We start from the raw sequence: 13,964 nt of genomic DNA, 5'->3' as shown, positions 1-13,964 counted from the left end.
CTGGACGCTTCACTCTGCATTCTAGTCCTGTGTGGGTATGTCACAGACTCCTTGAGCCCAGGAGTCCCCAGGTCTTGCAACACTGCTGGCCATTGGTTGGTTTTTTTAAGCTACTACATCCATAAGTATAGATCAAGTTCATCAAAGTGTAGCGAATTACACTTGTTTTCTTTTTCAAAAAGAAAAAAAAAATATTTTTTTTTCTTTCCTTTCTTCCTTTAGTTGAGTTCTGATCATCCAGCCATTGATGCTATGTCAAATGGGTACTATCTGCAATTATAGGCGTTCCTGTGCATCTCCCCTCACTTCATATCAGCTGGATATGCTTCACTCTCTGCTCTAGTCCTCTGTAACTATGTCCCGGTCCCTGGGCTCAGGAGTCCCCAAGTCTCACCATACAGCTGGCCAGCCAGGTCTCACCTGTAGTATCACTTTGTTATTTTTTATTGTGAATTGAGTGACAGTCTAAAGACCAGATAATCAGTTTCACACTCAATGCTTCAAACATATTTTGTGTCATCTCCTTGGCTGCAATCCCCTCATTGTAGCATCACTTATCCCACTTTTCCCTGTGTTTCTGGTTCTAGTCTTCCTTCTTTTCTAACACTTCTGGGCATTATCCTCCAGTAAATGCTGTCTTTTTTTTTTAATTCCAGATGATTGATTCTTCTAAGGTGGTCACACCTCACTAGTGTTATTGTTCTTACATATTTGTCTATTGTTTGGCTGAAAATTGGGCAGTGAGTATACTTCCAGACCTGAAGGATAGCTAAGTACCACAGCTTCAGGGATTCTACCAATCTATATACAACCAGTAAGCCTGGTCTTGTTTATGATTTTGAGTTTTGTTCCACACTTTTCTTTTACTTTATCCAGGATCTTTTAACGTGATCCCTTTCAGAGCAGTTGGTAGTAGTAGTCAAGTGCCCATCTAGTTTTTCTGGTCTCAAGAGTTGTGGAAACTGATGTCCACATGGCCCACTAGTCCACTGGACTAATTATTTGCATGTGTCTTCGGTTTTCATCAGTCTTCTTTTGTGTGGACAAGGAGAGGCCAGTAGTTGCTCCTTAGATGTTCTCTCAAGAGATTTTGAGACCCCTGGTCTCAACTAAAAGTGTTTAGTTATGTCTAAGGAGTTTTCCTAACTTTCCCCCTGTATGCTCTGCTATATCCATGAATATCTTTGCAACACATATAAATACGTATGTAGAAATACCTTCTGTCAAGCCTGTATGTATTTGTGTGTGTAGCTCCATACACTTTCCCACCCCTCTTCAGCTTGAGTGTCTTATTTATGTATCTACTCATGTTATTGTTGTTGTTAAGTGCCATTGAGTCAGTTCCAATTCATAGTGACTCTCTAGAGAGTTTTTAAAGGAGTGGCTGGTGAGTTCAGTTTGAACTGCCAGTCTTGGGGTTCAGATTGAGTCTCTGGTCAAGTGCTTATATCCTACAGGACTCCATGTATGTACTCTTAGATTGTTGCTGTTACGGTGATTACAGGATTGTATATGTAACTTTGATGCTCATGCTTCTCCCAGTGTCTTCCTGTGATTATTTTGTGTTGACTTACCCCTTAGTGTACATTGCCTTTATCTTCACTTGAGTTAATACATGTCTACCTTCTGGTTAGTCATTTCCCCTCTCACCCATGATAATCATCAAAGTGTGATTGTTATAGTCTCTAAACCTGTTCTTGACTTTTTACATTAGTAGTCTCATACGATGTCTGTTTCCTTGTGATTGACTTGTTTTGCTCAGCATCACGTTTCCAGGTTTTTCCATGTTATGAGGTGTTTTGCAGATTCATTATTATTCTTTAACATTACGTAGTATTTCATTGTGTGTATGTACTATAGTTTGTTTATTCATTCATCCATCGAGAAGCACTTAGGTTGTTACCTTCGTTTTGCTATTGCAAATAATGCTGTGATAAACATGGGTGGCTGTACAATTGAGGGGACTTCAAAAAGTTCATTGACAAATTACATTATCTTTTAGTTCCATTTACCATGAACTTTTTTTGAAGCCCCCTTGGTTATCTGTTCGTGTCATAGCTCTTATATCTCTAGGATCTATTCCTGGTAGTAATATTCCTCAACCTGATAGTATTTGTATTTCTGACTTTTTAAGGAGGTGCCGTATGATTGTCACAATGGTTGCATCATTTTACAGTACCGCCAGCATTGTATGAGGTTCGAGCTTCTTCACACCCTCGCCAGCATTCGTTGTTTTCTTTTCTTTTTTTAACTTTGCTAAGGAGCCCTGATGGCACTATAGGGTAAGCACTGGACTGCTAACCGCAAGGCCGACAGTTCAAACCCACCAGCTGTTCGTCAAGAGGAAGATGAGACTTTCTGCTCCCCTGAAGGTTTGTAGGGAGTCCTGGGGGGCACTGGGTTAATGCACTGGACTATAAGGTCAATTTGAACCTCAAGTTTGGCATTTCAGCCACTCCTTGAGAACCCTACAGGGTCACTACGAATCAGAACCAACTTGATAGCACTAACAACAACAACAAAGGTTTGTAGCCTCGGAAATCCTATACAGTGTGATTTGGATTTTATTAATGCTGGGGTGAGCTGATAACCTCATTGTTCTGATTTGCAGCTCTCTTAATGGCTAACGATCATGAACATTTCTTGGTATGTTTGTTGGCTGCCTGAATATGTTCTTTGGTGAAGTGTCTGCATGCTCACTGCTCATTTTGGAATTAGATTATTTGTCTTTTTCTTGTTGAGGTGTTGAAGTTTTCTATAAATTTTAGAGATTAGTCCCTAATGTAGCCAAACAAATTTTCCCAGCCTGTATGTTCTCTTTTTACTCTTTTGTAAAGTCATTTGATGTGCATAAGTGTTTAGTTTTTAGGAGGTTTGTCTTCTACTGTTTGTGCATTTTAGTTGTGTTTGATAGTGTGCTTATGCCCGATACTAGGGCCCCTTAGTTTGCCCCCATTTGATGATCTCTGTGGTTTTAACTTTTGCATCTAGGTCCTTAATCAGTCTTGAGTTCATTTTTGTATACGGTGAGACTATGGATCCTATTTAATGTTTTCTGCAGATGGCTATCCAGTTTTATCAGCACCTATTGTTAAAGAGATTGTCATTTTGCCCATTTAATGTGTTTCAGAACTTTGACAAAGATAAGCTGTCTGTAGATGGAAGGACCTACTTCTGGCTTCTCTGTTACATGCCGTTGACCTGTGTGTCTGCCGTCTCATCTGTACTATAGGCTATTCTGATGACTGTGGCTGTGGAGTAGATTTTGAGTTCTGTGAGATTTGAGAATTCCTACATTGTTCTTCTGTAGTATGTTTTACCTATCTGGCATCTCTTTTCTTTCCATATGAAGTTGGTGATTAGTTTTACCATCTTTATAAGGAATGATGATAGAATTTTGATGGGAATTGCATTATATCTGTAGATCACTTTGGGTAATACTCATATTTTCACAATGGTAAGTCTTCCTGTCCATGAGCATGGTAATAGTCTTCCTTTTATGTAGGTCCCGTTTGTTTTTTAGTGGTAGTTGTAGTTTTCTCTTTCTCTAGGTCCTTTCTGTCTAAAGGACATAGTTATTGTGAATGCTATAGATTTCCTAATTGATGTATTTGAATTACGGTATTGGTGAAGAATATTGAAAATAACATGGATTGTCAGAAGAGCAAACAAATCTTTATCTGAAGAAATGCAGTCAGAATGAAGACTTCATCTCTCACACTTTGAGTAAATTATTAGGATGGGGCAGTCCCTGGAGAATTATATCATGCTTAGAAAATGGAGGTTCAGCAAAAAAGAGGAAGAACCCCCCAAAAATGGATTGAATCAATGGCAGCAACAGTGGACTTGAACATTACATCAATGGTGAAGATGGCCCGGGACTGGGCAGTGTTGTGCATATGGCGGCTCGAAGTTGTAAGTGATCATTGGCACCTAACAGCAACAACAGTTGTCTTCCTGATAACATTTTCAAAGCTCTCTTTGTGAGTGTAACGGAATCTGATTGATTTTTTTTAATGTTGATCTTGTACCCTGCTACTTTTCAGAATCTTTCTGTTAGTTCTAGTTGATTTTTTGTTGAATCTCTAGGATTTTTATACATAGAGGATCATGAGCATGGATGTGCATATATCTACTGATGTCACGGCTCTTATTTTCCTAAGGAGCTGTGGTAGCATAGTGGGTTGCTGTTTGGATTGCTAACTAAAGGCCAGCAGTTCAAAGATCTACCAGCTGCCCTATAGGAGAAAAATGAGGCTTTCTGCTCCCATAAAGATTTACAGCCTCAGAAATCATATACAGGCTCACTGTGTCTGGACTGACTCCATGGCACAGAGCCAGCACCATCACCATCACCATGTACCAAACAGAAGGACTGCTGGGTTGTATGGCATTTCTATTTCTAACTTTGTAAAGAAACACCATACTGTTTCCCCAGTGGTCACACGGTTTTACACCCCTACCTGTATCTGTTGTTGGTGTTAAATGCCGTTGAGTTGGTTCCATCCCTTAGTGACCCTGCATAGTGTTTATGAGGAGCAGCTGGTGAGCTTGAACCGGTTCAAAATGACCTTGCAGTCCAGCACATTAACCTGAGCACCATACCAGGATTCCACCTGCATCTATAGATCTTAGTAATATTGAATCTTTGGATCTATGAACATTGTATGTCTTTATTTATTTATTTAGGTCGTTAACTTAGCAATATTTGGGAGTTTTCAGTATGCATATATTTTGTCCAGTATATCTACAGTGTATATATAGTATTACTCTCATTTGTTTAATTGCAGTTTCCAAGTGCTCTTAGCTAGTATACGAGGCCCTAGTGAGTTTTGTAAGTGTTGCCTGGTGTTATTGAGTTGGTTCTGCGCATGGCAGCACTGTGTATAACAAAATGAAGGACTTCCCAGCCCTGCGCCAGCCTCACAATAATTTCTACATTGGAGCCTATTGTTGTAGCTGTAGTGTCAGTCTGTCTTGTTGAAGGTCTTCCTCTTTTTTGCTAATTCTCTGCCAAACATGATTATCTCTCTAGGGACTGGTCCTTTTTTATAACATGTCCAGATTACATGAGACTTCTATCTTCACTTCCCAGGAACATTCTTGTTGTACTTCTTCTAAGACAGATTTGTTTGTTCTTCTGGCAGTCCCTGGTATATTCAGTATTTTCTGCCAATACCATAATTGAAATACATCAGTTCTTACTCATTGTCCAGCTTTCAAATTCATATGAAGTAATGCTATGGCTTGGGTCAGGCATATCTTATAGTCCTCAAAGTGACATCTTTGCTTTTTAACACTTTAAAAGATATCTTTTGAAACAGACGTTTCTCAATGCACTGTGTGTTGCTGCTTCCATGAGTGTTGATTGTGGATCCAAATAAAGCAAAATCCTTGACAGCTTCAATCTTTTCTCCACTTATAGTAATGCTACTTATTGGTAGAGTTATGAGGAGTTTTTTGTTTGTTTTGCTTTGAAGTGTAATCCATATTGAAGGCTGATTTTTTTATATATTGACCTAGTATTATTCTACAGCATTGCTAAATTTGCTTAATAAGCTTTTTTTGTAAGTTATTTTAGCTATTATAATTTTTAATAATTTTTAATAATACTTAGTTCTTAATATTTGCCAGACATTACTCTAAGATTTTGTTGTAACTTAGTATACCAGCAACACTGAGAAAATTGAGTTTCAGAAAATTAGTTACTTGCCTGTGGTCCCACATTTCATAAGTACCAGAACCACAGGATATGAGAGAGAATTTAGGGCCTAATTTTTGAGGCAGATCAACATCTAGAATTCTTACCCAGCTTCCTCTTACTGAGGGCTTTCTGTGTGCTAGACTCAGTGCTCGGACTTCTGCCTGCATTTCCCGTTTAACCCCTAAGGGAATTCCAGGAGGCAGGTACTATTCATCATCCCCATTTTGCTATTCATGAGCTTAACAACTTGCTACGAACAGGTGACAATGCCTTTGTAAAAAAAAGAAGTAATTATGGTATTGGTTCTCCCCTCGCTAGACTTGGACAGAAACCTGGATGTGTGGAAGCTGCAACACAGAAGAGTATAATGCTATGTTCCGTGGACAGCTCCAGATTCCCACCAGGCTCTGCCACTTAAATGAATGACCCTTGACAAGTTACTGAGTCTTGTCAAGCCTCAACTTCACTGTCTGTACAGAATCTATCTGTCACAACAACCTTTTAAAAATATAAATTGAGTTGTTTCATTTTTCTAAGTAAAAATCCTTTAATCAGAGTTATTGCCAGTGATCCGCAGACTGGTGCTGGCCCATGATGAGTGATAATAAAGAAACTGGATGCAGATGATTTAAGACATTTCCATGGCAGTTTGACATGGATGCAATACTCAAGCACATGATTTGATTTTATATCTTAAAAAAAAAACATTGGTGTGTAATACCTTGGAAATTTCAAAAAAATCCCACAAAAACCATTGTTGTTGGTCTGCAAAGCACTAACCTAATGGATGCCCCTTGTCTTGGAGTGAAGGATCTGCAGGGCCCTGCAGGATCTGACCTCTTCTCTGCCTGCCCTCCCCCTTACTCACTGTCTTCCAGCCACATTGGTGTTTTTCTGTTTTTCAGACACGTATGCAGACTCTCACTGTAGCACACACGTGTGTGTGTGTTTCCCTCTGCAGCGTTCTCCCTCCATCTCTTGGCATAGCAAGCCCTTCCATGTCATTCAGACTCAGGTGCCCCTTCTCAGAGGCCTCTCAGATCCCTTGTTTCCAGCTCCTGGTACCACCTAAAGCAGTTTGCCTCCCTGTTTATTGTATTTACTGAAATGTAAACCCCACGAGAGGGCCTCTCCTAGAGCTGTGCCTCTAGGCACATGGAGGGTGATCAATAAGTGCTTATTGAATAATTAAATGAATAACAAAATTCCCTGGATGATAAATGCCCACAGTAGGTATTCCACTCCCTCTGGTTTCTGCCTCCATGTCTCAGTGTCCTCCCATACCAGGGCTGCCGTCATTCTGGTCCTTCAGTGTCTGCTCAGGTGTGCTGTACCTTGCTGCAGCTCAGCCTGTCAGGCTGGAGAGTCTAGGCAGCTGGTTCCCTGCAGTCAGTCCAGCTATGGCAGGGTGACTTAGTGCTCATTAGGACATTCTGTGAACCTGATGAGGGTGTTTTGTTTGTAATGTGGCTCTGTGTGAGAAGATTGCTAGCTGTGACTATTTGCTCAGGGTTGTTTGTATACTGGGATAAGGACACTTAGGAGATTTATTTGTAGGCCAGAAGGATAATTGGGAGCAGTCCCAATTATAAAAGAGGCCCAGGCCAGAAAGAGGCTAAGGTGGCAGCTGATGTGTAGCAGCAGGTCCTACATTGGGCTGCCCTGTGAGTCTTGACCGTGAGGCCCCCAGGCAGAGCACCCTTTCCTTTGGGCAAGGCTGTGCCTCCATGGACTGGCTTATTTCCACAAGTATTGAGACATGATCCCTATCCTTAAGGAACTTTCAGTCTAATGTTGTTGTTAGGTGCCATTGAGTCGGTACCAACTCATAGCAACCTTATGCAAATAAGTGATTCTACAAATACATAGCTACAGTTGTGGAAAGTGGTAGAGAAAAACAGAGTGTACTAAATCAGGGAAGGCTGAGGAAATGATACCTTTAGAAAGAACAGGAGTTAGCTAGGTTGGAGTAAGGGTGTGTGTGTGTGTGTGTGTGTGTGAGTGTAGGCATCTTATCTTTTTGTCTCTCTGTGTGTGTCTGTATATCCAGGTATGTCTGTATGCATGTATGTGTCTTATGTGTGAAGGAACACTAACAGCATATTACAGTCGGAGGAAATAGCACATGTGAAGCTGACTGTGAACCTGTTATTCCCTGGTGTCTCCTACAGATGATCAAGTTGGACGGAGTCTTGGGCAGTGTATTGTAATGGGTTCCCATCTTGACTTTGCCTAGCCAACTTGGACGTGTTTCTACTTCTTGTAAACTTGATTAGACGTGTGCTTACTTCATAGGGTTGTTTATAAGAGTTAAATTCATGGAAAAAGCTTTATTAGCCTATTGCCTTTTCAAACCAGAAAAATAGTGATCGTGTCCTCATCCGTCTTAGACATGGATGGTGGGTGGATGGATGGATAAATGGATGTTGGGTGGATGAGTGGGTGGATGGATGGATGGATGGATGGATGGATATATGACTGCTGTAGAGTTGGCTCTGACTTAATGATGATCCATGCACAACAGAACAAACATGACTTGGTCCTGCATCATCTTCATGATCGTTGTATGTTTGAGTTCATCCTCGTATTCTCGTGTGTATTGTCTCTTGCTGACCCTCTGCCTCACCAAATATGATGTCCTCCTCTAGCAATTGATCCCTCTGATGTGAGATGCAGAAAGCACGTTGGCCTTTAGTCCTGGTTCTTGAGAGCTAGCCCACACTTAAGGCTAATGAATGGGAGGTGTACAGACCAAAAAGGACCACCTGGTGATCCAGTGATGACTGGCCTCAGGAAGCTAGATGTATCTATCATGGCCATGTGTGGAGGCTAACAAAGAGTCTGGACCAGGGAGGCTCATTGGACCAGGGAGGCTCAGGTGAGCTTGCTGGTTGGCGAGAACATCTACTCTTGGGAGGGTTGTGTGTCCTTGGGGACATGGAAACAACTGTATTGGGGACTTTTTCAGATCCCTCATGCTATGCATCTTTTTCTTTGTGCTCTCTTGGGTTGTAATAAATCTGCTATTTTAACTCTTTGTGAGTTGTTTCAATGAATTAATGAAATTTTGGGGCAATGAGAGCCAAGTAGGACTGTGTCTGAAGGAGTGTGTCCATCGAACTTGTGAGTTCTGGTTTAGTTCCAGAAAGGGAGTGCTGTATGAATAGATGTCAGTGAGGATGGAGAAGAGGGAAGGGGAGAAATGGATCAACCTAAACTACCAGCTGTTCCGTGGGAGAAAGAGGAGGCTTTCTGCTCCTGTAAAGATTTACAGCCTCAGAAACCCTGTACAGGGTCGCTACGAGTCGGAATTGACTCCACGGCACATAACAACAACAGCAACAATACATTGTGGAGATCGTATTCATAGTTAGCAATGAAGGTGGGATATAATTTGCTCTTTAGGGTAATGTGTCCAAATCAAATGTGTCACACAAGGTTTTGTTGTGGTCCATAGGATTTTTTTATTAAAGTTTTTATTGTGAATTGAGTGATAGTTTACATGGGAAAATATCAGTTTTACACTCATTGATTCATTGCGATGATTACAATCTCCTCCATGTATTGTCATTCAACAGTATTAGCTTCTAGTCCCTCTGGTTTTTTTGTGTGTTTTTTTGGAGGGGGCGGGGGGATGTACACAAAAACACTCAGGAATATATAATCATTTAAACAACCAAAGGGCACATTGTGCAAGGCTGCCTCCTGGCTGCCAGCATACAGCCTTTCTCTTTAATGGAGTCTAGAAACTTTAGCTGCTGAATCTCACCATGTCCTCATCTCTGCCTTCACATCTGGTGTAGCTATTTCTCTGGATAGGGTCCCACATTCTGCTCTTGCTTTTCTCCCTTGATGGTCCTAGGGTCCTCTATTACTGGACTGTAAGGTTAACTACTCCCCACTTTTCTCTTCCGGCTTGCTGGTTCTGGCTTCCATATCTTCAGTTCTTCTCCTTTGCCCTTTCAGTGTATTGTTCATTTTTTATGTTTTATTAATTTTTTGTACCTCTTTTTGCAGGTGTTGAATTGTTTCCAGTGCTGTATCTATCTTATTTGATTACTCCTGTAGCCCTTTCCTGACTTCTTCCTTATTTTTCTCAACCCCTCTGTGGAGCATTTGGATGCACCTCAGTATCACTCTCCTGAATTCCTTCTCAGGCAGTTCCAAAGTCTGCCCTCCTTCCAGTGGGAAGTCTAGGTCTACCTCCAGCTCATTTGTCTCGGTTACTTACTCTATTTTGTTTCTGGACATGTGCTGAAATGGTCAGTTGTTTTTTGGGCATCTTCAATACTTATGTTTGTTTTCAATAATTAGATGAATGTATGCTGATATATTACTGAGCTCTGATTACCTCCAGGTAGATGTGATCAGGAGATGGGATTCCCTTTTTACTTTTCTTATTACTCAACTCAGAGTATCTGTAGCAGGTGTTGGCTGTCTGTCTGGTGTATGCAGCTGGTGTTTGTTCTTGCCTGGATGGTGGGATTTTACAGGGTGTGATTGTAACTTGGTTATATGACCACAGTTGGCTGTCTCTTGGGAATGTAGGATGAGAAAGAGCCCTCTAGAGGTAAAAGGGGGACTAACAAACAAAATCGTAACAGCAAAAAACAAAACAAACAGATTGGATACTACAGTGTATAATTGCATACAAGAAAATTGTTTAAAAATGTGTAGCAAAATATGAGTATGACTTTAACGGCCCTGTCTTGGCTTCTTGTGATGAAGACCACCTGAGAAATTTCAAGATGTTACTGTTGCTGGTGTACCTCTTTTTGTAGGTGTTGAATTGTTTCCAGTGCTGTATCTATCTTATTTGATTACTCCCATAGCCCTTTCCTGACTTCTTCCTTATTTTTCTCAACCCCTCTGTGGAGCATTTGGATGCACCTCAGTATCACTCTCCTGAATTCCATCTCAGGCAGTTCCAAAGTCTGCCCTTTATGATGTAACTCAGGATTTAATTTTGGCCTGTTTCCTTTTTAGTCTGTCTCTCTCCCACTCCACAACCTCTGCTCAGGCCTTTTTCCTAGTGATAAACAGTTCAGGGCTGGCTTAGCTGTTTTGGGAGACTATTCTGGTTTTAAGCAGTGTCTTCCCACTTCTTAGCTTCTACGTGCAGTGACTTTGTTGAGCAGGTCTGTGTGCATGCGTAGTAGAACCCTCTGGGGTATGGGGGGTGTCTTCTCACTCAGGCAGCCCCTCTCGTCACTGGAGTAAAGATACGCAGACAGTGAGAGACCAATGAACAGAAAAAAAATGTCCACACCTTGATCTCTGAGGATCATACCTCTGTGGTGGAAGCACTCCTCTGATCCTTCACCTGCTGCGTCATACCCAAGATGGCCACTCTGTAAGTGGCTGGGAGCTGCAGATCAGGAAACACAACCTTTCTTGCTCCTTCTCACTGGCTGTAAGCTGTAGAACTTTCTCAATAAATCTGGGACCATCCCTGAACCTGCTTCCCCCAGTATTCTGTGGTATTGCTGGTGGAGGTCTGCACCACACTTCTCCCTATTCGACCATTCTCCATAGGACTTTCATTGGCTAGTTTTTAGAAGTCGATCACCTGACCTTTCTTCCTGGCCCTACTCCAGAAGCTCTGCTGAAAGCTGTCCACTATGGGTGGCCCTGCTAGTATTTGAATTACTGGTGCCATCGCTTCTAGCATGATAGCATCATGCAAGCCACCACAGCATCAATCACAAACTGACAGACAATGGTGGATCCCTCTTTTACTCATGAGAAAATTGAGTTCCTAGGAGGGTATCATTAGGAGAGGAGAACAGATGCTGGCAGCCAGGTGACAGGGCTGGCCCTCTGCCTAGCCTGGGAGGCCTAAGCTGCCCTCCACCCAGCACTCCTTCCCTTGCCTAAGCACTGCAGTCCAACCATATTAGCTTTCTGTTAGCTCCTCACCCATGCCCTCTTCCTGTATCCCTTAGAACGTGTACACGCCATCTGCTTGAATGCTCTTTCTCACCTGTTAGATGGGCTTTCAATGTTGCTGCCTTGACTGTCTGTCCCTGGATAGGGCCAGGCTCTCCTGAGTACCCATTCTGCAAGGTCCCATGTGCTGCTGTTCTGTAGCACTTTCATCTTGTCCCTAATACCTACAGGGAGTCCTGATGTGGCGCTGTGGACTTAGTGCCTTGGACCGTAAAGTCAGTTTGAACCGCAGGGTTGATGGTTCAAGCTCACCAGCTGCTCCTTGGAAACCCTGTATAGGGTTGCTATGGGCTGGAACTGACTCAATGGCACTTAACAACAACAACAACAAAACTTAAATAGAGTGCATTGCACACATTAGGAAGCTACTAAATATTTGCTGCTTCCAACACCGAGTCCATCAGTTGAATCCGGTATTATGGCAAATACTGTTCTTTTGAATTGGGATTGAATGTGATGGTTTAGATAGTGCTGAATGGCATTTGAGATGATGAGGAGGGGTAGGTCTGGGTTTGAATCATGATTCTGCTGCTTTCCCTCTGAACATCCGTTTCCTCTGCTTTCAAAGCCTCATATCTGCCCAGAGTGACCCCCAGTGTTAGACCCTCCTGTCCTGTGCTAGGTCTCAGATCTCAGGAGAAGTCTTCAGCCTCTAGCCCAGCATGCCCAGGCTCGCATCCAGTGCTCTGTCTGTTCCCAGGTGTGGTACCCTTCCTTCTGACCCCCCTTCCTCATCTGCTCGTATTCTAGTATGCCTGGGTGGAGAAGCACTTCGGCCCCGACTTTCTGGAGCATGTTGTGCTGACTAGAGACAAGACAGTGATCTCTGCCGACCTCCTCATAGATGACCGGCCAGACATAACAGGTAAGTAGCCTGAAGCAGGTGTGGTGCAAACACAGGGGCTGGGGGTGCAGGGATGTGGCACAGGCTTTGACACACAGGACACAGGCTACTCCCCACATGCTCTTTCCAAGTGGTCCCTACCTGGCTGCTTTTTCCCTCCAACCTGTCCCCATTGCTTCACAGAGATTATTAGATTCTTCCCTGTGGAGAAGACAAGGCTCATTTCCACATACAGGCTGGGGAAGGGGATTTGTTTAGGGCTCAGGAGACAAGGTCCTGGCCCCTGTGTGGGTCTAACTTACTGAGTGATATTGGGTGAGTCACTTCTTCCCTCTGGAACCATGGTTTCCTCATGTAAAATGAGAATTGGACTTAGGCTCTCAAATTTTTTAATTTGGAGCAAACTTATTACATGAAACAGTAAAGTAAAGCATAATCTCTCTAGTTGAAGGTGGGTTGCCTTTGTATTAGTCCCTTTTGCTTGCAGGTGACTTCCTCCCAACCAGTCAACCTACCAACCTCAGACTAGGGCTTCAGGCATGGTTGAATTCAGGAGTTCAAACAATGTCAGTCACATTAAGTATATTCATCCCTTGCCTCTGCTCTTCTCTGGGAAGGTTCTCCTGGGAACCCTCACCAGGTTCAGGCTTAGGCTTACAGCCCGTTCTCATGGACATCTAGTGGGAAACACAGGATAATTGTTCCCTAATGGTCCTTGGAACTAGCTCAGGAAACATGCCTGTCTCTAAATCAGTCTCTGTGTCTAGAGGGTGGAATGCAGTTTGTTTATCCCAGAATTCAAGTGGATGGTGCCATCTCCTCCCAAACCGAGCAGTTTCCCACAGAGAACCAGGGTGTGAGAGATGCAGAGGAGTCGTGACCTCCGGGCACTCAGCCACAGAGAGCTGAGGGGGCCTTGTCACCTCTCACACAGTATGACTGAGAGCTGAGGAGACTTGTCACCTGTCAACAGTGTGACTGAGAGCTGAGGAGACTTGTCACCTCTCACACAGTGTGGCTGAGAGCTGGGGAACCTTGTCACCTGTCTACAGTGTGACTGAGAGCTGAGGAGCTTTGTCACCTCTCACACAGTGTGACTGAGAGTTGATGAGCCTTGTCACCTCTCACACAGTGTGACTGAGAGCTGAGGAACCTTGTCACCTCTCACACAGTGTGACTGAGAGCTGAGGAGACTTGTCACCTCTCACACAGTGTGACTGAGAGCTGAGGAGACTTGTCACCTCTCACACAGTGTGACTGAGAGCTGAGGAGCCTTGTCACCTCTCACATAGTGTGACTGAGAGCTTAGGAGACTTGTCACCTGTCTACAGTGTGACTGAGAGCTGAGGAGACTTGTCACCTGTCTACAGTGTGACTGAGAGCCGAGGAGCCTTGTCACCTCTCACACAGTGTGACTGAGAGCTGAGGAGCCTTGTCACCTCTCACAGTGTGACTGAGAGCTGAGGA

At 43.0% G+C, this 13,964-nt stretch overlaps 1 protein-coding gene across 1 annotated transcript in view; it reads left to right on the top strand.

The window, feature by feature from the left end:
- LOC102822832 (5'(3')-deoxyribonucleotidase, mitochondrial-like) overlaps positions 1 to 13,964 on the top strand; it is a 50,405-nt gene that overhangs the window by 35,167 nt on the left and 1,274 nt on the right. Inside the window, exon 4 of the mRNA XM_006877692.1 lies at positions 12,404 to 12,518. Coding sequence (XP_006877754.1) covers positions 12,404 to 12,518 — 115 coding nt within the window. The remainder of the gene's footprint in view (positions 1 to 12,403; positions 12,519 to 13,964) is intronic.

Source organism: Chrysochloris asiatica, unplaced genomic scaffold, assembly GCF_000296735.1.
Source record: "Chrysochloris asiatica unplaced genomic scaffold, ChrAsi1.0 scaffold00556, whole genome shotgun sequence".
Classification (NCBI taxonomy): Eukaryota; Metazoa; Chordata; class Mammalia; order Afrosoricida; family Chrysochloridae; genus Chrysochloris; species Chrysochloris asiatica.
The sequence above is the reverse complement of the archived record's forward strand: the minus strand, read 5'-3'. Positions and strand labels throughout refer to the sequence as shown.